We start from the raw sequence: 27,029 nt of genomic DNA on the forward strand, positions 1-27,029 counted from the left end.
TGCAAGGTCCCTAAGCTGTCATTGCTGTGAGTCTGTCCTGAGACTCTGGCTGGCACTTTGTTAGCATAGGTGGGACCTCAGGTAAGCCCCGGGAACAGCAGATGACTGAGATCCCTTCTGAACTCTTCCTTCTCCCACATCTGCCTCATCCTTGGGTAACAAACACAGTATGGAGCAGTTCTGCTGTATTTTTTGCAAGAGTGCCAGGATGGCTCTTCATCCTGCTTTTCCGGTTCTCTCTGGTTCCTTTGGATTATGAATTCACAGATGTTTCCACTTCTCTTGTCATATATGACACTTCTGAGAGGAGATTTCACCACAGTGAGGTGGCACACAGAGGTTTCATAGAGCCAAAGGTACTGATTTGGAGCAGCAGGTCTAGATTTTGTCCCAGACGGTCAGATCTTTCCAGAGGGAAAGGGGGTTCTGTTGATGGATCTGTCAGGAAAATATACAATGCACAGGAAGTGTTTTTTGCCTTAGGCATTCCTTCGTGACCGGTAGAGAGGCAGAACCACATCTCATTTTGCAAGATGCTTTTTTAAATAGTGATAAGTTTTTAGATCTGTTTTCCTAAGAATATCTAAGATATTCTTATCTGGTTTGTCATTTCCTGCTTGCAGTTTATTGTTCTTTCTTCGTTATTTTATCGTCTATTCAGGCCCCCCAGGGAACTGGCCATGGCATCTCACCAAGCCTGTCAGAATTCAAGGAGCATCTGGATGGTGCTCTTGGGTGTATGGTTTAGTTGTAGGCAGTCCTGTGGGACTCCATGACTCTTAACTGGAGATAGTCTATGATTTTATTGAAAAAGCAAGTCTTTTGAACGCATTACTAAATTGCAGTACATAGAAACAAAGAGCATATCCTATAATTTTGGGGCAAGAATTAATGTTTTAGATTTATAAATTTATATGACATATTTTGCTGTGGAGTATAACAACTGTGTCAGTGGTTCCCCCCCCTTTGTTCCCCTATATGCTCATTAAAGTCTAAGCTGCTAAGTTATTTGCCTTTTGTTTGAACTTTTGAATGTTGTTCTCCACAGCTGAGTAATCTTCTTTACATATTTTATGTAATGAATGTTAATCTAGAGAAAATTAACACGTTTGGGTATCGCATTGCCATATGTGGCTTACAAGTGCTGCAATAACTGACTCTGATGGGGCTCATTTCTTTGGTTTTATTCCTTCTGAAGAAAGGATTTGGAACTCTGTGGCTTGGGAAATAATCAGGCAACATGGTACAAGATAACACTGTTCAGATTTCTAGAATGGGTTCTAAGATGGTCTGGATACCAGTATTCTGTTGCTGAACTGAAAACATATCATGCTATTTATTTTTTGTTTCATTTTTTTGAACCCTTTAATAACAGCTGGCCTCATTTGCTTATACAGAATTCGGAAATTATGGTTTAAAATATTTTTTCTGTAGTTCCTCTTGTGTTTGCTCCTTCCTTTCTTATTCCTTAAGGGGAAACCTTAGGGAGCTCTCCCTCCCCTACAGTGCAAACCAGCCCAGGGGCGATGGGGGAGCAGGAGAAAGCCTCAAGTCTCTGGGAATGGAGGGCTCAGCTGAGCGTGCCAGAGGTGTGCCTGTGTTGGGCTTTCCTCTGCTTCTTTCACACTCTGCTGATGGTTTGTGCCGAGTCTTTAGCCGGCAAAAAAAGGTAAATAAACAAAGATGCCATTCTTTTGTGTAAAAATGGAGCTGCTTTAATGAAACACTTTTTGAAACAGAAACATTCATCCCAGACTGATTATACAAAACGCTGTAAGGCTTTTGAACTCATTGGTAGTTGAGTCATATCTCCAGCCTTTCCCTCAGTAATTAGTTCCCTTTATTTCATTATATTCCCACCTCTTATGTTCTCTGTCATGAAAAAAAAGACAACATGGCTTTTTCAACAGAATTGTTGAACAATTTAATTAAAACTTAACTGGAACATTGAGAAAAAGCCAGCAATATTCAAGGTGGTGTTTCTTCCCCATTGATCTGTACAATCTCCCTTCTCTCTTCTATTCCCTAATCTTATCATAAGTTGTGTGAGTCATTTTCAAATTAGAATCAAGTGTTGTGCCAGGCTATATTCCTGCTCTAACCTTTCATATAAACACATATGTTTTCAAGAAGTAAAAATAAAGTGTTGTAAAAATAATCCGCCGTGGATAATATATCAATGCCACTACAGTAAAAACCTTGATAGGAAAATAACATATTGATGATGCCGCATCGTAGTCAAGCCTTTTCATAATCTTTCTCAGTGCTGAATCTCAGGGAAAATAAAAACTCGTTCTGAGAGGGGTTTTTGTAAAGCTTTGCTTGCCATATTTATTGACATGAGGGAGAAAAATAATCTTTGTGCCACCCGTCGTGGTGAGTTTGTTCAGATTTATGCTCAGCCAGAAATCAAAGTCGACAGCCACTAACTGTGAAACACCTCATGTGGGATATTTTATGGCAGGACAAATATAAAATGTGTTTAAAACTAATTATGGCATACAATTTGTATTACAGTCTGTTCATAAATATAAAAGAAAACCTTTACTTGTACAAGGCACACAAAGAAGACAATCTGTGTCGGGTGAGTTGAGTTTAAGGTTTAGTTACTCTAAAACTGAAAGAGAAACAGAACTATGTTGAGTTAAAAAGCAGAAAATATCTGTTTACTGCAGAGTGCTGTCCAAAAGACAGCATCACATCAAAATGGATTTGGAAACAAATGCTACACTGGACGTGTATTGAATAATAATCAGCCCTGTGCTTGACTCAGACACTGTGTGGTTATTAAGCTCTCATGGGCTTCTCTAGGAATTGTTCTGATTTGACATGAGGAAATAAGGCCTGGCTTTAAGTCTTTCTTTAAATTAGTAATATAAATGCACAGCACTGCCAATATTTTCACTGCAATATCAATTCTTTTTGGAAGAAGTGAAGCCGTTTTATTCTTTTTATTCCATTTATATAAGTAGCCATAGTAAATCTATGGTCCAAATGAATAGTGTTTGGTAATTTTAGTTTTGTCTTTATAAAAACATGGTGTTTTAATTTAGGATTGTAAATTAAAATAACAACTGATTTACAGTGCATAAAAAGTGAAACATTGACTTTTATATATTATAGGACATATATTCCTGAAAGAAACAATGACATACCTTCCTGTTGGCCTTGCACCATTTGCATTTCATTGGAAATGTATAAATTTAGCCCCAGAAAAAGAAAACAACGATATTTATTCTCAGAAGAGCGTTTTGAAACCTATCCTTTTAATATGCATTTGTGCAATAGTCAAAATAAACATTAAAAAGGTGAAAATAGGTCACAAAAATAATTTGTGCAGTGAGGTTTCTTTCAGGTCTCTGTTATTTATCCAGTGCATCATACCTTAGTGTGTTTGTTCTGTGTTGCATGGGACTTGCTGAATTTCATGGCCAAACTACTACCTCGTTGAATTGAATGGCATGAGAGATGTCTGTGCACTTAAAGATGTGCACATATTATTTGCAAGTTCAAGTCCCAGTGGTTTTATTAGGAGTCTACAGCAAACAGATTTGAGGAACTATTTGGAAAACCCTTGAGCAATAATGTGGTGGCTCTGACTGAGCCCCCAGGCTGGGAATGTCACCCTGGGGTTAACAGGAGCCAGTAAAGGGTGTTAACCCTTTAAATAGACCTGATCCAACCAAATGAGAGCAGAACTGTCTAAATCTCTGCCTGTGTTCTAAAGTCTCATGTAAGGAACACTCAAGAGTAATTCTAGACAAAATTGGAATGAAGTGAAAGAAATCCAATATAGAAAATTGGGGAGAGTAAAATACATCAGAGATGGCAGCTATTAGAGATTCCCACCCTGCCTGAGGGTTCTGCCCCAGTTTCTGGGACACAAGGAGCTGGACAACTGTCTGAACTTTGGCATTTACTGAAATAGTTTCTGAAGTTTCACCGCTGTGAATTTAATTACTTTTGTAAACTTAGATATGTGTGAGATTAGCTACTAGCTACAGGAATCAATTTAGAAAAGTTAAGGCATTAAAAAAATAAAAGGCAAAATGTGTTGTAACGCTTCTCTAGTACAAGTTCACGAGCAGCCAAATTCACTGTGACAGACTACAATAGGTATTCATGAATGAAAAATCATTAAATATGATCAAATATTTGAGAGCTTTCAGAAACCACTTGCTGTGTAAGTGCAGTATCTATTGCACGTTTTCACATGAGTTTCTAAAGCCAAGGCTTTTAACAGTGCTGGAATACAATGACCTGGTCACATATTGAGAGAGGCATTAGCAAGTGCTGCAGCTGCCCTGAGGGTGGACAAGTTTTCTGTAAATATGAGCAGTTTCAGCCTATCATCATTTGTGTTGGTTCCATGAAATGCTGAAGCATTAGAAGATCTGACTTTTCTTTCAGCAAGGTGTGGCTAGTCCATAGGAATGATGAGTTGGGAAGAGGCTTTTGTATATCAAGGCTGTTTCTTAGCTTAGTTATCACTGAATGTTACAACTCCGTAGATAAAGAAAGCTGTGACATAAGGAATATACAAAATGTGGAGCACAGATTGTTTTAATCCCAGAAGGGTTCAACTTGTTTCAACAGGTAAGGAAATATTTGTGAATCTTTTTTTTAATAGCACATTGTTATAATACTTTACATATACACTGTACAATAATTCTTTTGCATCAAAGACTTTCATACAGAAAAAAATAGTACTATAAAACATTCCGTAGTTCATTGGAAAGATTTGGAATACAACACGGGGTGCTCTCAATCTGTAGGTTATCAAACGGGGGACAAATTCTGGCAACTCTTTTGTTCTTGTACATTCATATTGGCAAAGGGAACCTGTTATGCCTTGGAGGACACAGAGGAGCTTTCTCAGCTCAAGCCTCTGTGCAAAGCATAACAGCACAGAGTAGGTACCCCCAGGAGGTTTGTCCCTTGTCTTACGCCAGTGCCAGTCCCACAGACTGGGACTTTACTGTACAGGACAATTTGTTGTGTTTCTAAGCAACAGATACATTAGACGATGGCAGTTCAAAGCTGGGAGTGGGCAGTGGTGGATGGAATGAGACTCCAAGGCTTTTTAGGAAGTGCTGGTTTTAAGGTTCGCTGATATCAATGAACTCTTTCTCGGGGGGGGGCCCACCTCGGTACCAGCTGCAGGTGCCATCACTCCTCTTGATGCAGGCGTAGTGCTTGGCTTGGTGCCCGTAGAGCTTCCTCTCGATCAGCCAGTCTGTCCAGAGGCACTCGTTGGGGGCAGTGATGGAGCAGGGCACCATGTAGCAGGTGGTTATCTGTGGGAAACAGTGCATTGCTTTAGCACCTCGCAGCTTTCCTTAAAATGCTGTTTATAAGAGAACAGTTCCCACCACTGCAAGCTGCTGGTGCCTGTCAGGTGGCTCCACCACAGGCACTGTTTTGTTCTGTACTCACCTTGCAGCCACAGCCCATTTGATATCTCTGATTCAGACTCTTCTTTTGAGACAAGGATAAATCATCCCATGGTTCAATGTAGTTGCACAAATGGATGAGGACTTTGCCATCACTTAAAATTTGGCCTGCAGCGTGGAAAACACAAAATATAAGCCAAACAATTAAAAGTGTTTTCTAAATACTAAAACAGAAGTGTAAGAATACCTCAAGTTTTTTACTAATTGCACCAGGTTAGTCATACTTAACATTTTTTAAAAATTAATTTAATCATAACAGAGAGAATATTCTTCTGACTGCATGCTGTATAAATGTAAAAGATTTAAGAAGGATATTTTTCAAAAGATACCAATAATCTGCCAGCAAGAGATGGATGCAAATGGTAAACAAGATTTTAGGACTCTATAGAAAAATTTGTAGTTCCTTAGTACACCAGATCTGCACAGGCATAGCATGTGTTGTCTCATTATGCGTGTGTGCATTCCTGGGGAAATCAGTACTGTTGGTTTTAATCAAATAATAATGGCATTGTTCTTTCTATTTACTAATTATTACTGACCTTCGCTTCCTTTGGAACTACTTTAAGATTGTTGGATGAAGGATGGAAAACATGGAAGATCACACTATAACTACAGCTTAACACAATTTGTACATCTCATTGTATTTGTGTTTAGTACATACATACATTCCTTTTTAACAAGGGCTGGCATGTTTTAGCAAATTCAATCTAAGCAGTTACTTCTGGTTTTACAGGTACATTAGTTGTCACAGAATAGGCTGAGTTGGAAGGGCCCCATATTTTACCTGTTAGAAGATACTGTTTTTTGTTGTTGGCTTCTAATTTCACTCCACAGAGTGACGAATCAAAAGGGGTGTAGACATACTGGACATCCTTGAGCTTTTCAAATCCTTTAAACATCTGAAAATTAATAGAAACAGAAAGTCAGTCGTGGGGGAAAACCATGAAAAAACAGTTGCGAACAGCAGCTGAAAGAAATAGATGGTCTCTTTAAGGAAGGCTCCAAAGTCCAAAATTCTATGAGAAAACACCAACAATTAGACCCTTTCAATTCACTGACTAAAACATTTCCAAGAGTTTTAGAAGGAAATTAGGTAGTTCTTCATTTTTTAAATTATAGGTTTTAAAATGTACTTTTTCAGTGTTTTTAATGGATTGTTAAAGCTTTCCCTTCCATTTATATTCTACTGTCATGTTCCATTTAAGGAGCAATGCAGAGACATCAATCATCTCAACCTTGGTGCTGCAGCATCATAAGATGCAAATGTTTCTCAGTATATTAATATGGGAAATTTTCTTTTCATCAGTGTAATGGTGGGTATCTCCTGGGACATTAGACATGCTGAGGAACTTAGTATTGTTCTTCTATTTGGTCACTAAAGCAAGCTGGTTTTCCATATCCAGAGTTCTGATCCGTGGGACCTTCTCAAATAACTGTTGGAAAATGGGATCCAGCTCTTAGGTTTTACAGGACCAAAATGGATAGATCAGGATCAAAGCAGTTTTCAGAGTGGCTGCTCCTCAATCAGCATTTTCAACTGCAAAAGAAATCTTTAAAATAAACCATTAAAAGATCCAAACAAGTTTCACTGTGCCCCAACGTGAGAAGGCTCAGCCTCAGAAGGGTCAGCCTGTCATCACCTTCCGTGACCTCACCAAACCCAGCGGCCTGGGGTGACATCATGGCACGTGGTGACAGCTGGGGACAATGGCAGGACTCACAGCTCCCCAGGGCAGCTCTCCCAGTTGCAGCTGGTGTCACTGGAAAATGTGTTTGTGTTTTACTCAAATTCTCCCAGGAGATTTAAATAGCACGGGGCGCTAGAAAACACGCTGTAATATGTTGGTTTTTCTGAAGCCTTATTTATGGAAGGAAAAGAGTCAACGTTGTCACCAGGCTCCGGGTCCAAAAATATTAAATGTGATTTGAAACACCTAAGTAAAAAAAACCAAACAGACTGAACCAAAGCAAAACACAAAACAAACTGGTATCCTGTACAGAGCAGCAGAGAAAATCACAAAAACCCTCTGTAATGATGAGGAAAATGTGCCTAATTTTATTAGAGTAAAAGTAGTCTGGTGCGGCAGCCCAGCACAGAAGTTCATCCCTTGATCTCAAATAACTTAAGAGGCATTATGCAGGCAACACAAATTGATTTATTTATTAAAACCCCTCAACAAACAGAGCAAAATATAATAGAGGTCTAGTTAATATTTAAATGAGATTGATGTTTGTTTTGTTGCAGGTTTTTTGGTTGCTTGGTTGGGATGGTTTTTTTGAAGTTGCAGTCTGACTTATCTTAGGTTTTGACCTATATATTTGTTAAAGCATTTATTAAGATTATAATCTTCTGCTTAACTCAGTCAATCATATTTGATCTTCTCAAAAGTATTCTCTCATCTCCTGAAAGCTTGGATATTTCTCTGTGGTTTGATTTCCACTGTGCACATTTGGGCTCCTGATAGGGCTTCATTGAGGTAGGAAAACAGGATGAGGAACTAGGGGAACAGAGAGGTGTGAGCCTGGTGCTAACATCTATCTTTACACTGTCCTTGTCTTCCTGATGGGTGTAACCAAGACCAGCACACAGCCAGGGCTTTAAAATTTTAAAATACTCCTTTTTAAAAAACCATCTGTATTACTTCCAGTGTCTCAGGCATGTTTCTGTTCTAGTAATTACATTCTTCTATCTTCTTTCTTCTCTAAGGTTTTTCAACTATATCATGGCTTATTTTCTTAGCTTTATATAGTGATTAATATCTAGTTTTAAAACTGCAGGTGTCACTGTAAAGTGTAGATACCTTCATGTTTAGCTTGAATATCTCCTCATATTCCCACTGGGAGTGACCCCACCCCTTGGAAAAGCAGTCTGGTTCTCTCAGAGGGTTTCCATCCATGCACCTCGTGAGAAATAGTTAGCAATTTTGTTTATACTTGTTTAATTTGGTAAAAACTGTTGATTTCACGTATCTAGTCATGGCACTGTTTTAATGTGTAGCTGGCTCCTTGGGGCAAGTGCGATGACCAAGTCAGTCATGATAATATTATATAGACACATATTCAATTGCATATAAATCACATATTATCTCCTCTCTTTAGTATAATGCTGTAAATAAGAACAGCAATTGAAAAAATTTATGGCTTCTCGATATGCCAACCCATCTCTATAAAATCAATAAACCCCCTTGTTATTATTTCTAGAAATTAATATCAAAAGAATGTTTAATATTTCTGACTAAAATAGCAGTGTTTTCATGTGAAGCCTAATGCATGGAATTTAAAATAACAGGAATATAATTTTTGTAACAGGGTTACCATAAGCAAGCCACACTACTGCTACATGTCAAACAACCCAGAGAGCCCAGAGCAGAGAAACAGCACCATTTTGCTGAATTTTCAGTTGCAGTAAAATGTAACCTTCACAGATTCTGTGTTCCTTTTCCAAGAGGGGAGAAGAACTGATGAGGGAAGTGTGAATATGTGAGTAGCCTAAAAAGTATTCACCAAAACTCACACGGAGTTGATAATCGTATTTTAGTTCAATGCATCTTTTAGCTCAAAAGAGATGATTAGAGAGTCTGTTCTTCCTTTCTGTGCTATATAAACAAGTTCTTAGCCTATCCCCCATCCTGCACGTGTTCCTGCACAGGATTAGCCCCAAGTCCGTGGGCAGTGCCACTGGCCATTCCAAGGGCCCTGCAGTTTGTCCTTCGGGTCATCAGGAGAAAGGGCTCTGGAGCACTCAGAGAAGAAAGACTGTAACAGTGAACAGAGAATATTCGACCCTTTGACATGCACTGTGGATTTAGATTCTTTTAAATGTTATCACCTGAGGTGAGAAATGGTGTGATCAAGTTAATTGCTGTAGCCAGCAAATTCTCAGTTACCCAGGAGTGTGGCCACCGACCCACGAGGCTCCATCTGAGGATCTCTGCCCAGCTATTTCTGTGCCATTACTAGCCAGGCTGTGAGCTGTCCCATTCCATGGAGATGGCCAAATCTGGCTGACTTTGTACACCATTATATTTTTTTTTATTGATTATTTTACATTTACCAAATGTTTACAGGCACGAGCTATTTAAAATTCCTCACTCTTTTTACTTTTGTGATGTGGTGAGTGCTTTACAGTGTAAAGAATTTTCTGTTAAACTTCTGTTAATTTAAATGTATTTCTCAGTAATTTTTCAGTAGGCTCGGTCATGTTCAATTTTTGCCCACACACCAACTCTGAATTACATGCCTAGAACATAACAGGTTGCCTCACTCTTTGTCTCTGCTGTGGGATTTATCAGGCACAGTTGCCTTTATGGGCTTTTTTCAGTTCCACAGAGGATGGGCAGGTCACAGAGCTCCTGTGTGCTTTCATGCTCTGTGGGGTGGAGATTTCAAACCAAAATCCTTCCATTTAGGCTGGTCAGTGCCTGGAGCAGAGACCTGGGTCCAAAGGCAGCTGAGTGCCAGGGAAGGCTCGGCTCCTGCCTCCTCTGAACTCCTCTGGCCAGAGGAAAGAATTTGAAGGGTGGGACAATTCAGACCCATTTGTTAGTCTAATGTTTCATGTAATAATGTAGGGCATCTTTTATTTGAAAATAGATCTCTCTGGTTTGTCCAGTCCTAGTTGACTTGCCTTCTGAAGCTGACTGGAATTAAATAAACATCTCTAACTGATGCTGAGTTTTGAATAGGCCTCCACTTGTGAAAAATAGGGAGAAACTCCAGAACAGCTTCGATATACAAATGTATTTCAGAGATTTCAGTGTACTATTACTGAAGTACAGGATTATAGACTGAAAATAATCACTCAGACTAGACTTCTCCGTTGTTCTTGTTTGTGCTGAAGCATAAGATGATTTGCATTTCTATAAAATTACTGAAGTGTTGCCGAGGAGCAATAGAACATTAAAGTGCTAATGGGGAGAAGGAGAATTCCTCTGGTATTTATGTGCTTATTTCTGTAAAGAAACATTTGAATATATCCTTAGTATTTAAGAAGACAGAAAGTGGCAGATTGTGAAGAGCTTTGGAGTTTGTTTTAGCAATGTAAAGACTGGCTTGTTGAAATTGCTTTAAAACCTTAACAGAAGTTGTGTGTGATAACCATCCTTATTTACCGTAGATTTTTCTCAGTAGATCCTGTGAGGGGATCTACTGATATAGCTTGAATGATTGAATTTTCTTTCAAAAGCATGTAGCTATTCATAAGGATTTTCTTAAGTGTTCCAGCAAGTGTAAAAGTGCAAATAATATAAAACAATATTCAGTGAAAAATGAGAGGTGAAACCGCCTGGAAAACAAACCAACCAACCAACCAAACCACCCCACTAATGCACACTCACACACGTAAATTTAGAGAGACTATTTTTTGTGTATTCCAGAAACAGGTAGATCATGATTATTTTAACATCAGTGAGAGTTCAACAGTGACTTGAAGGGGACCAAGATGCATCTTCTTAAAGTGCATTAATGAATATATCCCCCTGTTGGAGCTGAACAAATAATGGAAAAATCCTGTGAGATTCTGAATGACTGTGTCTTTGGGTGCTCCCACTTGGTGTTTGCTTCCCTAGCAACTTTCATAAAAATGGAGTTTGGTTTATATTAATATGAGGGAAGGACTCCTGTTCCTGCAAATATCCCTATTCACTGTGAACATAGGGCCTTGCTCTTTTAGACTCTTTCCAAGTCATCTTTAAGCAATTGTGAATAATAAAATTGTCATCAAAATATCATTATTTGACAAACAGCTCCTGAATGTCAGAACAGCCTTCTGCTTTTTTCTTTTGCATTTTTTTTAAACCCTCCTTTGATTTATTCTGTGTAGTTCACCCAGGTCTAACTGGGTCTTTTTCAGCTTCCAGCGTTTTAGGCTAAACTAGTCATATACAGAGGTTATGACCATTGAATTTCAAAAGAGCAGAGTGATTCCATGTACCTTTATTTGTTTGATTTCATACCGGATCATTTTGTGGGTATCAAGGGGATCATCACTGGCAGGAACTACCTTTTCACTGGATATTTTTGCTCGAATCACTGTAATAGAGAGAAAGATTTAAATGCAAATAAGCACGTGCCTCATTTTGCAAGCAAAACCAAAAATTATCTTGATAGATTTTAGCATTGTTTTGACACTTATAGCTCTTACTATAAGATCACTACCTTAAGTTAACTCCTGAAAATAAAAATAAATGGGCTGCCTGTGATGTAAATCTGAATTCCCATGAATCTGGAAATCTGATTGATGTTACCACTCAGTTTTGACAAAAACTCTCCATCAAAATCTTTGAAAGACTTGAATCCCATAGAATGTTACAAAATACCCATCATTATAATCAGTGTGGAAAGGGACACTTCTGTTGATGACAGAAGAATTGTTGATCAATTAAATAGACTTGAAGTAACACTGAAAGCCTGTGCCAGACGAAAGCATTGATTTTATGCATAAAATCAGAAGTCAAGAATAGACTTTTATTTGCTTTTCTGAAGCTTAACAAAGCACATCATCAGTTGTGTAAACCTGTATAAATCAATTCCTCCCTCTTTTAACACACTTTATTTCCTGTTCTTTAATCAAGGAAAGTATGAGATTTAATGAAAGAAGAAATTGATTGTTCTCCTCTCTTTGTTTGGGGCATCTCTCTTGTGTATGATGTTTAAAATATGCCAGGACTATTAGGCACAGTGAATAACGAGGTTCTAAGAATATGGTATATGGCCAAAATCCCTCTGGGGACTTCTATCCCCCCAAATTATTGAGCATCCTATTTTTGCTCTGTTCTGGGTGGTGACTCCTGCAGCTCCTCTGCAGGTGAGGGGCTTGTAAAACAAACAATCTGTGCCTGCATGGACAGACACTGGCAAAGGCCAGATAGAGGAAAATTTTTGTGACATTGAAATCATGCTTTTACAAAAAAACCCCAACCATTTCTTTGATAGATTGACCTCATATTTATCATATCTAAAGGAAAAGAATAAAAAACACAGATTGAAACCCAGCCAGGGAGAGGTCAGTCCCACCTCATCACGGGCAATTCTCATTTCCTCGCTCATTAGCAGAGCAAAGTCGATGTAATAACCAACGTGATACAGATACCTCCAGCTTCAAAGCTCAGGTCCTCTATCTTTTGGCACAGTCATCCCTCCTCCCAAGCCATTTAAACTCTTTTTAAGGAGCATTTGAGACTTATGGATTGGAAGGAAAGAGTTCTTTTAAATCTGAGCAGCAGATTCCTCATTTCACATGGTAAGTGGCAGCGTCTCTTTAATCATCTGCAGATGTGCTGTGTTCCCACAAATTAACAGTATGTCTTCAGAGCTTTGATCTAATTCCAGAGGAAAAGTGTTGTGGACTGTGTGTACTACACTGCTGGCAAGGACAAATTAGAATCATGTTTTGTTTTCTTTCCATCATTACTGCTTTAAAAAGGGTTTTCTCCTTAAAGAGTCTGTTCAATATTGAAGGTAAGGCCTGAGAAAACAGGATTGAGCTCCATTATTTTCCCAGTACCATAACATGGTTTATATGCAGGAAATCTTTTCCTGCCTACTCAATGCAAACATTTTTAGGATAATTAAAACTACATTCCCCCTTGTGTTTGATGTTAAAACATTAGTAGTTTTCCTATTTTTATTAAATTCTACTTGTTAGCATCTGAGAGGAACATTACAGATGATCACTGATAATTGCAGGGGTCTCCATGGAGTTGTGAGAAGCTGAAACCAACATTCTGGGGGTTGTCATTAAGAGATCTCTTACTGGATGTGTAGAAGAAAGTGAAAAGTATTTTTGTGTTGTGTGTGTTTCATTCATTTGTTTAAGAGAAAGCTTCCAGATGGCAAAGGAAAACCAAATCGAGCTTTGGATTTTTTTTTTTAACAGTAAGAAAGTTTTATTATTACAGGATGTCTAAATTTCTAGTTATTTGGATTTTACTCTTCTGTTCTCCTGAAACCAGATTCAGATTCACACAGATCTTTTGGGGCCTTTTAATCCTGCTTGGTTTTCTTTTTTTCTGTGCATTAATATTTTTTTTCAATCGATGTCGTCTAGCTGTCTCCTGAAACCTCTGATTCATGTGGTTGCTTCTGTTTTTAACCACAAGCACTTCCTGATGGAGCATTCCTGGGCCTGGCCATCTCCCTCTCCTCACTCGTGGTCCAGAGGGTGGTCAGGACTCAGGATTCCTCTGAGTCTGCACTTCTTTTCAAGACACGGTTTCAAGTATTCCGTGGCTGTCTTGGCTTCTCCTCTGTGTGAATGAGAACAGCCTCTGGTTGTTTAGTGTAATAATATCATTTTATCTGTCAGGCAGTTATTGGTTCCTTATGAGGAATTTGCATATATGGAACACATATGCATAGCCTTGATATTCCAATGCCAGTAATCCTGTCGGCCTCAGATTTGTTCTGCACTGAAAATACAGACTGTTTTGCAAAAGACTTCACCCTGATATTTCAGTAGGGGGATGTAGCTTTTCCGTGGAATTCATATGCTGTAAATCAAATTTGATAAAATTTAAACATTTCTGCCTACTTTGTAGTTGCTGGTTGTTGCGGGAACCGAACCGAGAGGGAGTTAATGTGAGTTATAGGAGACCAGTGCTCTGTTTAGTAAATCAGCTTGGCTCTTGGGCAGTCAGTGTTACAGGTGTGTTAGGAATATATTTATTCCTTCTTTCCTCAGTAATAAAAAACCTCTTCCAGCCATTTCTACATGCATGAAAGGTCATTTTGAACTGGATAAAAGACAGAACTTACTAGGTATAACATCAGATATATTTGTGTTTAATACAGCTAGGAGAAAAGGGTTGAGGTTTATACAATCCAAAATTGTTTATATATAATAAGAACAGAAAGATATTAAGTGCATCTTTCCTAAAGCTGGGTGATTTCCCTCTGAAATAAGCTACACTAATTAATACCTGTAAATAAACGGCACCATCACTTTGTGTGTTAGAGATTTCTATGATCATGAGGAAGTACTTACACTAAGGGCTTTTTTATAAGAAGTTCACTGCCACGAGACTGATTTTACCCCACTACAGAGGCAAACACAAGGAAATACGATTCAAGAGAAAAGACACAAAGAACTGGAGAGCCCATACCAAGGCACAGATAGAGCTGGAATCTGAACAGAGCAAATACTTGCACTTTGTCCACTGAAATTCATATGTTTCCTAAAAGTAGTATCTTTTTAGACTGTTATTTCTAAGGCAGTAACAGAGGGAAACCTCTTGATTGAAGAATTACTCTCATTGTTACAAGTTAGAATTATGAAATAATATGTTCTGTATTATAATATTTTATATAGTATTACTGTACTTAAACAAGTGGTAAGATTATGTTACTTAACCTTCTGGTCGCAGTCCCAGTGTTTGAAGACAGGCAACTTTGCTCAACTAAAGTAATCATTTATATATTGGGATAAACTGCTTGGAAATACCTAAAGCCTGCAGTACAGTGGTGGTGGTGCCACAAGGTTACGTTACAGCCAGAACAAAACTCAGCCAAGAGTTGTCTATTAACAAATCCTCACAAGCAAAGGACAGGGGATTGCCTTCAGGTGTTTAGTGTAGGATTAAAAAAAAAAGAAGGAATTTTATTAACACCCTGTCACTTGTTGTATACAATGCTAAAATCTGTGTATTCTGTAAGAGAAGACTGGGGACATATCGGATAATGAGATTTCCAGCAGTGCCCATCTTCAGTCTGGGAGGTGAATTAATGGAGAGGATTCAGTGTGAGACCAGAGAGGAACCTTGAATTCCCAGGAGGAACTGTAATTAATTCCTTCTTGTCACAAAACAGCTGCTCCAGGTGCAATGCCTGTATTCAGCATTACCTGGCCACCATGTCTGGAGGCAGATCAGATTTGCCTCCAGTTTAACTCAGGTGTCTCTCACTGGCCAAAAATTTAAATGTGAACAACCAGAAAGCAAACTAACTAAAAGTCTGTGGGCAGAACTGGCCTCGTCTACTGTATTCACCTAAAGTCAAGTTATGGTAAAATAATGCAAAGAGCCCAAGAGAAACTCCATAGAGAAGGTGTAGCCACACTATTTCATTGACCTCATTTGCATCTAGAGGCCATAGGTACTGTACCCTCTATATTATGGTCCAGTCTGAAATGCTCTTGGTCTCTTGAAGAAGAATACTGGCAAGAAATGCTCTCAGAGCTGCCAAGGAACCTGAGAACACAATGTGGAATACTTGTGTTTCGTGAGAGATATGACCAAAGAAATTTATTCTTCAGAAAGGGAACTAGACTTTCCTGCAGAGAGGGGAAAGAGTCAGCAGGCAAGGAGAATGAATGATCAAAAAAGAACAGGAATCTGCACAGAATTTGTCACAACAGACAAAAATTAATGAACCCACTTAAAGCAATACTGCACAAGATAGAATAGATAAAAATCTTGGATAGAATTCTAAGTAAAATATGGTCTATTGGCCACTGATTTGTATTGCCTAAAAAAATCCCAAAATAGACAAGAAGTTGTAGGAGTCTTCTTCTGTAATTTAGAGCAACTGTCCCATGTGTTCAGCATTACCACTCTCCCTTTCTCTGCCATCTGTTTGACTCAGTTGTTCACACTTCCTTGCCACATTTACTTATGGTAAAGCTTTGAGTCTCACCAATGAAGAAAGCAAATTAACCTGCTTAAATATTCATGTACTATGTATTCATGGATATGGAAAATATTATAATTTCTCAAAATACGTATGAAATGAAGAAAGGAGCAGTGGCGATACAGAAGGAGCATTGTAACTGCTTGAAACTCATAGGTATCACTAATGCTTCCAAAAGAAGGCAATTTGTCCAAAAGGAGACAAAATTTATGGACTGATTGACATTAAAATAAGTCATTTAATACCCAATATATACTTCTACATACACACTGAATTTTTAAAGCAGATTATTTTAGAGACTTTAGAAAGTTTGGGGAGAATTAAGGTTTTCTTACACTTGTGTTTCAGTATTTGATTTGCCTATGTTGACTTCCAAAACGATTGGCAGTAGTGCCATCTCAGTCATTTGAAATCTCTACAAGAGAGGTGTGTGAAATATAGAGGATGTACCTGTTCTGTGTGTAGGTACTTGAGCATTCACTTACTATTCCCTCAGTAAGGGAGGAAGTGTAGCCATTGGGATGATAAGAAATTGGGGGAATCTCTGCATGTGTTCCATACGTCCCTGGGAGCAGGGATCGTGGCTGCTGTGTTTTTGTGCAACAAAGCAATGAGTAACACTATTATGTGCCAGTACCGTGAGGATATTATGGATCAGTAAGCTGTCCTTAACTTGAACTGTTTAAAACCTTTTCAGAGCAAGTCTCTGAACTGCAAATATTCTGGTTTCTCTGTTCTTGCTGAAGGATTTGCCAACTACAGTCTCATAAAAATGCCATTATTTTTTATCTTGTTCCCACTTGTATTTTTTTTTCATTTTTCTCTACTCTGAGTCCAAAAAAAGACTCTGCTAGTGCTGGAGCTCCATTTACACATTTTGGGTTGAGGTTGTCTGTACTGCATAAAAAAGGTTTGTACTCTACATTTGCAAAAGCTCTGCTACTTTTTATTGCTTCAGGTATTTGCTTTTCAGCCTGGGGGCATGTGAATCCTTATCTTTAATTCCAGTAAGCAGCCTGAGCTGAACTCAGGCAACTTGCACTTTTGCAAAGTAATTCGTATTTGTTTGGATCTTTCAGAATCTGGTAGTTATGAATTCACTGGAACACTTCCAGTCATCCAGAGACCACCTCTGCCATAACTGTCCAAATGCTTTACCACCAATTAGTTTTGTTTTGGGTTTTTTAATCAAAATTTGCTGGCTGCCATCATCACCTGTGAAAAATTGTTTGTAGTATTCATTCTTTTTGCTTGCTTTCTTTGCTTTTGATGCTTTACAACATCAAGGAGGCTGCAACAATTCTTTTGCAGTGTTAATTTGTGAATTATTTCACAAGTTTTTAATTGTTTCAGACTTCAGTAGAGAGAAAGATGTTTACTTCAGGATATCCACTGAGATTCTAGTCCACTCTGATTCTTTTGGGAAAGGAAACCTAACATTAATCCCTGTACTTTTTTGAGAATCAGTCAGTGTTGAATGTTCTTTGAATGATCTTTAAACAGCTAAAAAAGAACAAATGTGTTTAGCAAATGGCTCATCTGTCAATTTATCTTTCAACAGGACAGATCAGCAAACAGTAGTTTCACTTCCCAGCTGTAACTCAACTCAGATGTTTGAAGCTGTGGTACTAAGTTCAATTCTAGATGCAAACAGAATGAGCAGCAACAAAGATGGCCCAATTCTGAGAAAAAATTCTTCTCCTGTGGGCTTGCAGGATGGATTTCTTATCTGTAAGTCTACATTGTCAATATTCACTCTTCCTCCACAACTCCTAGACCCAAAATCAAGGAATCTTTTGTTCAAAAGATGTTTTGCTAGTTAGGACATAAAGGCAATTTCATTTTTCCCTGCTTTGCATTTTAGTTTCCTGATATTCCATCAATAAATGCTTATAGCCACCTGTAAGATAACTAAATCATCAGTGCAGTACTTAACTGAACCACAGTTTCTGAAATCACAAGAAATCAGAAAAGGAGAACTTTTTGGACTATTTGGACACAAGTGTTTTGGATCTGTAAACAAAGAGCTTGTTGAAGAATGTGACTGTAACAGTAGCATAATTTTCCCCTTTATTCTATGGAAAGCCATGTATGGATGAGTATTGCCTGGTCTTAGTGGTGTGTCCAGTTACATGAGAAGTGTGGTGAGATAAGAATCATATCTGTAACTGAGAAACCAAAGCCTTTGAGTGAAGGTTTGTCACGTGGGCTAAAAAGAACCTCATTGTAATTTTTGAAAAACCTATGAGTATTTTCAAAATTGATTAAACAGATACCTAGGATTTTTTTATTACCATTTGATATGGATGTTAATTTGCACTGTATTATATTTCAATGTAAATGCTTTGCAGAATTTGGTTACTCTTAAGTGTTTTATTAACACAGATCTGTGCTATTCTGCATCCAAACTGCATTTCCATTTGAGGCTTTCAGAATGTAGAAGGTCCATATTTAAGCTCATTAGGACTCTCAGGTAGGTCAGGATTTTGTGGATCTCTGTGTTTTTGGCTCAGGATGCAAAAATTCCTTGTGTTGAAGGCAAGAGTTGATTGGGTTTGGCTTCCTTGTTAAACCAGAAGATTATGTGGTGTTTTTTTTTTTTTTTTTTTTAATTAGAAGAATACATTCCATTTATGAGAGTGAGGTCTTAAAATCTAGTTTTTATAAACTTTCAAATAGAAGAGGTAAGTGTATTTTTAACAGATGTATGGTATTCTTTTAACTTAAATATTACCTAAAAACTACCATGATTTCCTAATGTTGTTCAAGGTCAGTTTTATTTTTCTGCACTGTTTTTACAGCTGCTGCTCATGTTACCAGAAATATTTCTCTTTACTTTGCAAGCCTCAAATACCACATCATTTGACTAGTAATCAACATCTGCCTAATTTCAGCTGAAGAATAACACTCCCTTTCTGTTCTGAAGTCTGTAGAACAACATACATGATGTTATTGTGGATTTCCAGTCACAGTGGCCTGGCCCTTCCTCCGGGCGGAAGAAACCCCACATTGCTGAGATACTTTTTAATGAGAAAGTTAGGGATTAAAGTTGGGAGAATAATAGGATTAAGAGTTTTACAGTCTTTCATGTTCTCTGTTTCATCATATTTAGTCTTTGTTTCTAGGCTTGAATTTTGTTTTCCAGCTGGTGTGTGTAGAATGTTGTTTTTGAAAGGATGGGGTTTAGTTTCCCGGCACTACAACACATGCTTTTCAATAAAAGTAACTTAATTTCTTAGCTTTCTTATCCTGCATTAAGAACACAGCAACAAGTTGGTGTTACTGAGTTCTGAATCAGGCAACCAGCTTAATTCTTCTGAGATTTCATTCTACTGCACAATAGCCAACTCTGCTTTTTTTCACTAAAACTAAATTATGTTACAGTTTTCAGCTACGTTCAAATTGACAGGAATGTCAATCCAGTGGATTTGGCTCCTTAAAAATCTGTACTGTTGTTCAGTTTTGTGATGCCACTGCGTTTCACCGCTGTGACTTTGAACTGTTGGGAACAATGCCATGAAAAGCCAAGCAAAGGGAAGGAGGACAACTGCATTTTTCCCAGATCGAGCCCCATTTTCCTGTTTAAGTAGCAGGGTTTTGAAGAGAAGTCATCTACAGAACATGGGAAATATTTCTTAGAGTTGCATGCTATTGGCATGCTAAGTCTTTAATTCAGAGCTGAGAAAGTAACTTCCCAAGGACTTTTGAAGTAAGTGTTTGCTTCTATCCTAAACCCTCAAGCAGGTGTAGAGTTACTTGTAGGTCTTATTCAGGTCTTATTCTTTCTGCTCCCAAACAGGAGATTCAATCTGGGTCCTAGGAAGCTGTTTCACTAACATTTTGTTAAATGTCAGCTGCAAATGGAAGGACTCACTGCTATTCCCGTGGCAGCACTCCAGCAATTCATGGAATAGGAACGCTGAGGTGCTTCACTGGACATGCAGCTAGACAGGTACAAACACATGGAGTTGTAAGTAGTGATTAACTCCACAGCATCTCCACAGTCAGAGCAGCCAGTATTTTTGAAAGCATTTAGAAGTTTCAGGCTATGATGCCAAGAAATTTATATGTACTGCAATTATGCCTTAATTGTAATCCGCAGGCATTTGTACCAGTGATGGGCCTTTGCAGGGTGGCAGGTGTTTTTTCTTCACTCTAAATGCATTAGCATTTACTGCTTTAAACTAAATAACTTACTAGGATTCACGTTGTCCAGGGTTTTTTAAATTTTATTTGAAAATTCTATTAATTTATATAAAAGTATATATAAGAAACAAGTAATAAAAATTACTCTATGTTTCTTCTTTGATAGCCAAAATAGATGAAAAATGGGTTGAAATGTCTATTTCTCAATAATTTTTGTTAATGAACTCAATATTTGTCATGGAAAAAAAAAGTGGGCATAGGGAAGAGTGACTGTTAATGACTCCTACCTACCAGCACTGTTTTCTGAGCACTAATGGGACACATAGGACTGGAACTCCACTTCCCTCAGCCCCTTGCTGAGGACATAATATTATCAGCCCCTGTGCATTAAACCTGCCAAATATGAATAATATTAGTTTTGAGATTAATATAATTTCTAGCTTGTTTTAAGAGGATTGATTGGTTAATATAATTAAAGCTCTGAAGATACAGCTCTGACAGCATGCTCCTTCCATGGCACTCATGCAGTCTCACCACTTCTTTTTTCATAATAATCCTTGCAAGAACCATGCTCAGGTGCAGTGCTATGCCTGTTCTTTGAGACAGAACTAGAACAGCACTTCTGTCCTTGAATTCACAATTCTTGGAGTAAAAACTCATCTTCCATTCCTGTGGGGGACCCCTGAGAAATAAGAAAATGCATATTCTTTTCCAGTCAGTGACAGGTTACTCTAGAAATGCATTATGGTCACTGATTTCCACTCTAGAGCTCTGTTTGGTAGGACAATAATATAAATGCAGGTCGTACACCAGGTGCCATCAGTTTTCCATGCCATGGCCAAGTCCAGAAGGCTGTAGACAACTCTAAGACGTGAGCTGTGACCCCAGGGCTGTCGGGGTGTCTGGAAGAGTCACCTGTGACCCCGGGTCCTGCCAGGGTCTCCCACAGCCAGGCTGTCCTGCCCAACCCCCCAAGCAACAGCATCAAGGGTCTACATTTTTATGGGACTCAGCTGAAACCTTCACAGAAGACTGGGGTTTGTTGCATCATGGTTTTTGGTGGGGTTGTTACTGTCTGTATGAACACTGTACCCCGAAACACGTGAAGGTTGGTGACCTCAATGATAACCTTGTGTCAAACCCCCCACTGAAGGTGCCCATCAACCAGCACGTGCAGTAACCAGACCTGCACAGTCACACTGCTGTGGGAGTAGGGGTGTGGTGAGTGCATATAACACAAAAGAAGTAAGAGTAAAACGTAAAAACTGCTTTGATTTCACTGTTCCCCTTTTCTCCCTAACCTGGAAGAAGTACCATCCACATTTCCAATACATTTTCCATCTGTTGATTTTTCCCATCAGGCAAAGTTACTTCCCACACTAATGATGCACAAATTAATCAATTCCAGTACTATTCAAGTATTATATTGCAGAGAGGCAAAACTGTGGGACACTGAGCTCTGAAAGTTTTAATTTGAAATTCAATAATAAAGAAATAGGATATTGTAATTTTGTCCCAGAAGAGCTGACTTTGAAAACTTAATTTTGGCGTACTTAAAGAAATTTTTACTGTTATGTTTAAATGTGATTAAAATTTAATATATCATTGGGCACATCTTTACAGTGCTTGATCTCAGTGATCTTGGGAGATTTTAACAGGCTGAAAATGCTGCCAAGCTCCAGCTGTAAAGTTTCCGTCGTATTTTGAAACATGCCACTCTTCTGCAAAACTACAGAACTATTCTCTGAAGCTATATTATGTATTTATTGGTACTCCAGATCATTTCTGTTGGACTGTGGTGCCCAATATTCAGTAAAAATATAATTTTTAATATATGCTTAAGAAAAAAACAATAATAAGACAATTTAAATAAGAAATCTGACTTTGAGTTTGGGAACTGGTGTTACAGAGCTAAGAAATGCAAAGTGTTTACATATTTATCCTTCTGTCAAAAAAATAACCTTGCTTATGCCTAAGGGAGAAAATCATCATGAATTAGAAGTGCCAGACTTTAGAAAGGTATCAGTGCTCTCCACAAATACCATTTCTCTCTACAGATTGTCTGTTTTGATGTTCTCGCTGGTTTAGAATTGAGGCCAGGAAGCCAAAGTCAGTGGCAAAAGGGAAATTTGTTGTCTTGGCATTGTCTGGTAAACCCAATTGCATCCGTGTTTTGCTCCAGAAAAAAACAATTATCAGAAGAATTTTGTTGTATTGGCTTGGCACTATAGTGAAATATTTGAAATATTGATCAGCATATCCTGCCCACATTGCATTTCTGTGAGGAGAAAACCTGGGCATAGGGGTCAGTGCTGACAATTAGCAGTGCAATTAGTGAAAGTTTAATAAACCTCTCCTCTCTGTTCCCAGTGAAAGTCCTGTTGGAAAGCAGAGGTGTTTGCTGGAGTCTGAAGGCATCCAGCACATTCTAGGAGGGCCTCAGCACTATTTAAAGGAACACGAGAATGTATCTCCCTTTTTTAACAAAAGGTGTGCATTTCATGGTGCTCAGCACTTCCTGCTGATGAGGAGTTACCTCTGTCTGAAGGGAAATTTAAAACTTTTGAGAAGTTCACAAAAACTGCTCAAATTGGTACAAAATCACATCCTATCAAGGCTACATGGTCAGATGAGCAAACCCAAGGGCAGGTGAATGGCAGGACCAGTGCAACGCTCCTGATTTACTGTTCTTCCCGTGGGGTACAACCTTCTAACACCTGTAGGGCTCTGCACTCATCCCTTATTCTAGGTTTAGGCAGCACCTCATAGGACCAGGAGCTCCCTCTGCCCCCAGGTCTGTCAGGAAGCCCATTATCGCTACCAGGTTACTCAGTTGTGTGGCATCTGTGGCCATTTAGAGAGTAAAGCCACAAAAGCCTCCTAGCCCTAGAAGACAAAAGTGTTGCAGCACTAATCACCTGAACAAAAGGAAAAGTGAAAGAGTTTGTCCTGGACTTAATTAATTTCTCTGCTTGTTTTTTTCCTTGGGTCTCATAAACACTGAGGTTGATGAGTTGTTCCCCACATTCAGTTAGTGGCTCAAGTAAGGTCTGTCAATTCAACCCCCTCCACCTCCATTTTCACTCCACCCAAATCACAAGTCATCCTAAAGGATATTAAAAATGTTACAGTTATGGAATGAAACTGAGAAATAGCACAGTAACTGGCAAGGGGATGGTTGGTAGCTCCATGAGCAAACCTGAGACTTGTCTCTATTTTTACTGTGGAATCTAGAGGCATAGTGTGGGGGTTTTTTTGTTTTTAATAAGATGTTCTAGGGGTGTATTCTGCAAGGAAATACTTGACTGTATTTGTGGGTACATAGGTGGATGAACTTAAATGAAAGAAATAAAATAGGCTCAGCATGTCACTGGCTTAGCATTCAGATCTCTTGGACTTGGGTAGCTGAAGAGTGGCTGTTCCTTTCTTTATCAGTATTTTGGAAGTATGAAAATGTTGAGTCTTTCAGTGTGGTGCTGCTGCCAGGAGAGGTTTGTGATATGTGTCTGCATGGCAGACTTGCTGTTTTACAGTCCCTCTTTAGATGCTGGTGGCCCAAAGACCACAGGTGTGGTCACAAGGCAGAGCTGTGGAGGCACAGCCCTAATTCCCAGGGGATGTGCTGTGTGTGTCCAGGGCTCCAGCCTCATGCTGCCCCTTCCCATGGGCAGTCCCAGCCCACAGCCTGGGGGGAAGGCACAAAGGCTGCTGGCACTGGGATGGAGGAGCTGTCTCTGCCAAGCTGCTTCATGGAGTTTGCTCTCACACAGGGCAGGCAGCTCCACTGGCCTTCTCCAGCTCCTTAAAAGGGATTTTGCTCAGCTTATGCAAAATATTGTGGCCAAAGCAAACCCAGTAAATGCTTAGAGCTGGGTTTATGTGTGTGTATATGCAAATGCATATAGAAAAACATTTATTTATATGAGGAATTACCTTCATCTCTTGTTTTATAATATGTAGAAACGCTATTTTAAAATTACAAATATTGAACAAAGGGATCCTTGACATAAACATTTCTTAGCCAAAAGGTGCAGTTTACTTAAATAGGAATATTTATAGAAGTGAGAGTTTGAGCATCAAGTCCAAACATAGTTTTATTTATTTATATTTAAATACTGAAGATTGCAAAAAAGTAGCATGATATAGCTGCCATTCATAAAATATATCTCAGAATGGGATAAATCTTAAAATATTCATTATGGGCAATCCTCATTAGAGAAACCATTCTTATGATATATATTGAGTTTCCTCTATACTATAAAATTGTGTATTTAGGAAAATCTCTACATTAAGTCTATTGAAAAACTGTCACTTTCTTATGTACAGGAATGCATCAGACTCATACAGTTAAATGTACACACATACAGTTGAGCTCCTGGTAGCACAGCTTCTATTTCCTTTCACTCCTTAAACAACCCCAAGTGTGTAATGTCTGGCGTAGGTAATTTCATGAAAGAGATTGCTTAACATGGGCAGATTAAAAACCAATTTAACTGATGGCCACAAACAGAGCTTAGAGTTTGTAGTGGCCACAAAGATTTTCTGTCAGGGCATAAAAGCAATGAATCAGTATGCAGAAGGTATTGCCTGTCCCATAGAGATGCTAATTCTGTGACACTTTGGAAACTCATGTTCTACATTTACTGTTCACACCCGATGGAAGTTAACCAGCCTTAGCTTGAGCTAATGAAATCAAAAGACTGCAAAGTGTCACATCTTCCCATCCCCATGCACTTTAATTTTGTGATCTTTAGTCTCAAGCACAGTGCTGACTGAATATCATGAAACACATTTGTCCCAAAGGCTGGAAAGTTATATTTATACAGAGCTGCTGTAGCCAGTTTGTCTGCAGAAAATAAAGGGCCTATCACTTTCCTGCTCGAGTATTTTTTGAAAATTCCAGAAAACCCCAAGAATAAATTAAAGAAATTGTAGTTTAGCAGAACAAAGATCAAATGTTTCGGCATGTTGGCACTGGGGACTTTTATTTTGTGGGTTTTTTTGTTTGGGTTTTTTTCCCCCCAAAGTGCTGTAGAAATATCTATATGCACAGTTTACACATAGCAGGCATATTTTAGGTAGAATATTCTCTTACAGATACTGCTAAGAGTAGCCATTTGAAAGCCCGGGTATTCCTCCCTGCGTACTCTTAAGTTAGGACCTGAAAGAAGCCGCTTCTCTGTTAGAAATCAGAAAAAGCCACTCTATAGCACAGCAATTTCAGCAATTTGTAACCACAGAACGCTCTGGGAAAGCAGAACAGCTTCTGGCATACATTTTGCCGTAGCCCTCTCTTTAGGAGAGTGGGGTTTTAAGATCCTGGCAGAGCCCAAGGCACCTGGCGGAGCCGATTCCCCCGGAGCCGGGAATTCCCGTGGGATGCCCCCCGGCCCTCGGGACTCACCCAGAGCCGAGTCGCAGAGGAGCTGCTGCGGGTGCGCGGGGGCACAGCTGCACGATTCCACCAGCGCTGGAATCCCGGGCGTCAGGAGCAGCAGCGCGGAGAACACCACGGTGCTGCCCGCGGGGCTCATGCTGCCCGCGCCGGGGAAGGGCTCCCGGCACCGCAGCTGCGCTTCCAGCGGCTGTGCGCTCCCTGTGGGATCCCTGTGGGATCGATGCCGGCCTCCCGCAGGGATGTGGGATCGATCCCTGCCCCGGCTGCTCGCCGGCCCGGGCGCGGAGGGTTCAGGCAAACCCTCTAATGCTCGCTCGGAGCGTTGGCTCGTGGTAACTCGCGCCTGGTTTCCATAGGACCCCTATTTATGGCCCCGTCACCGACTCCTAACTCCGCCTTCCCATAAGAACGAGCGCATCATTGGTGACAGCCCGCGCTTACCTTAGCCAGCTGCGGGCCAGCACAGCTATTAATAATCCAAAACCAGCTGGTACGAGGATCTGAAGCTGATTATATGATTTAGCAGAAGAAAGATTTTATCTCGTTCTAGAAAGTTTCTTTCCAGTTTAGATTTAAAAGCCAATCCTGCGACCTTCTCTTTTTTGGTCTAGTAAACAAAGCTGTCCTGTTTTAAGCTCAGTTTTCATTTGCAGGCCCTGATCTTCCCCTGCACTTCTGGGCATTTTCTTGAACTGACATCCCTGTTTTCAGGCTGGACAGAACTTCATTCATGAAAGGGAAAGGTCTCAATGCTCTGTTTGTGAGCCTTGAACAATTGGCAGTTACAAGGAATAATTAATTACACATAAAGGCTGCAATAAAAGGCATTTTTTAAAAATAATTTTGTCACAGATTTAATTTAAAATAACAAGGAAAAATATCCCAGTGGTGTATGTTGGAGGCTCAGCTCTTTCCCCACATTCCTTATTGATCCTGCTCAGCACAGATCACAGTGTCTGTATTTTCTGGCTGATGTTCTAGGTGGAATACAGACATAAGTACAGAGTTTGGAAATCTTTTTCAACTTCAAATCTTTGGTTGCTGTAGCAATCTGGGTATGTGGAATCTGTAGCCACCCTCTTTTTATAGTGAAAAATGTTTCATGAGGAAGCAATCTAAAGTTTGATTAGAGAGTAATAAAATACATCTCTACATTGACATGCAGGACAGGGCTGCCTAAAGGATTGCATATTTTGTCACTTCCCAAATCGGGCCTAGGACTGAAAATTCATTGACATGACTTGAACCATTTCAATCCAGACTCATGAAAATGTATTTTGTTGAGGCTGAGATTTAGGTGTAACCAAAGTAGCTTGTTACCTTTATGGAGATGTGTACATGCTTTACAGCAACAGATTTATTTTATTTCTGAACAGTTATACAAATATTAGTACTCTGACTCTTTTTGT

The 27,029-nt window shown here is 39.2% G+C and overlaps 2 protein-coding genes across 2 annotated transcripts in view; one reads left to right on the forward strand and one right to left on the reverse strand.

Moving 5' to 3' along the window:
* SYN2 (synapsin II) overlaps positions 1-27,029 on the forward strand; it is a 184,586-nt gene that overhangs the window by 88,363 nt on the left and 69,194 nt on the right. The window lies entirely within an intron of this gene.
* Positions 1,900-25,951, reverse strand: TIMP4 (TIMP metallopeptidase inhibitor 4). Its single transcript, XM_027748522.2, has 5 exons — positions 25,627-25,951; positions 11,386-11,483; positions 6,238-6,352; positions 5,437-5,561; positions 1,900-5,297 (listed from the first exon to the last, which is right to left on the reverse strand). Exons 1-5 carry the CDS (start codon positions 25,754-25,756, stop codon positions 5,100-5,102), a joined length of 666 nt encoding a protein of 221 aa, XP_027604323.1. The 5' UTR covers positions 25,757-25,951; the 3' UTR covers positions 1,900-5,099.

This window comes from Pipra filicauda, unplaced genomic scaffold, assembly GCF_003945595.2.
Source record: "Pipra filicauda isolate LSUMZ 115617 unplaced genomic scaffold, ASM394559v2 scaffold309_size868695_pilon, whole genome shotgun sequence".
Classification (NCBI taxonomy): Eukaryota; Metazoa; Chordata; class Aves; order Passeriformes; family Pipridae; genus Pipra; species Pipra filicauda.

Bases quoted from the DNA above. Each gene is read 5' to 3' on its own strand.
- TIMP4 (XM_027748522.2), bottom strand. From the start codon at position 25,756: ATGAGCCCCGCGGGCAGCACCGTGGTGTTCTCCGCGCTGCTGCTCCTG. The intron at 6,353-11,385 runs GTACATGGAATC...ATTAATTTTCAG, and splicing joins ATGAAATCAAACAAATAAAG to ATGTTTAAAGGATTTGAAAA. The intron at 5,298-5,436 runs GTGAGTACAGAA...TGTTTCCCACAG, and splicing joins AAATGGGCTGTGGCTGCAAG to ATAACCACCTGCTACATGGT.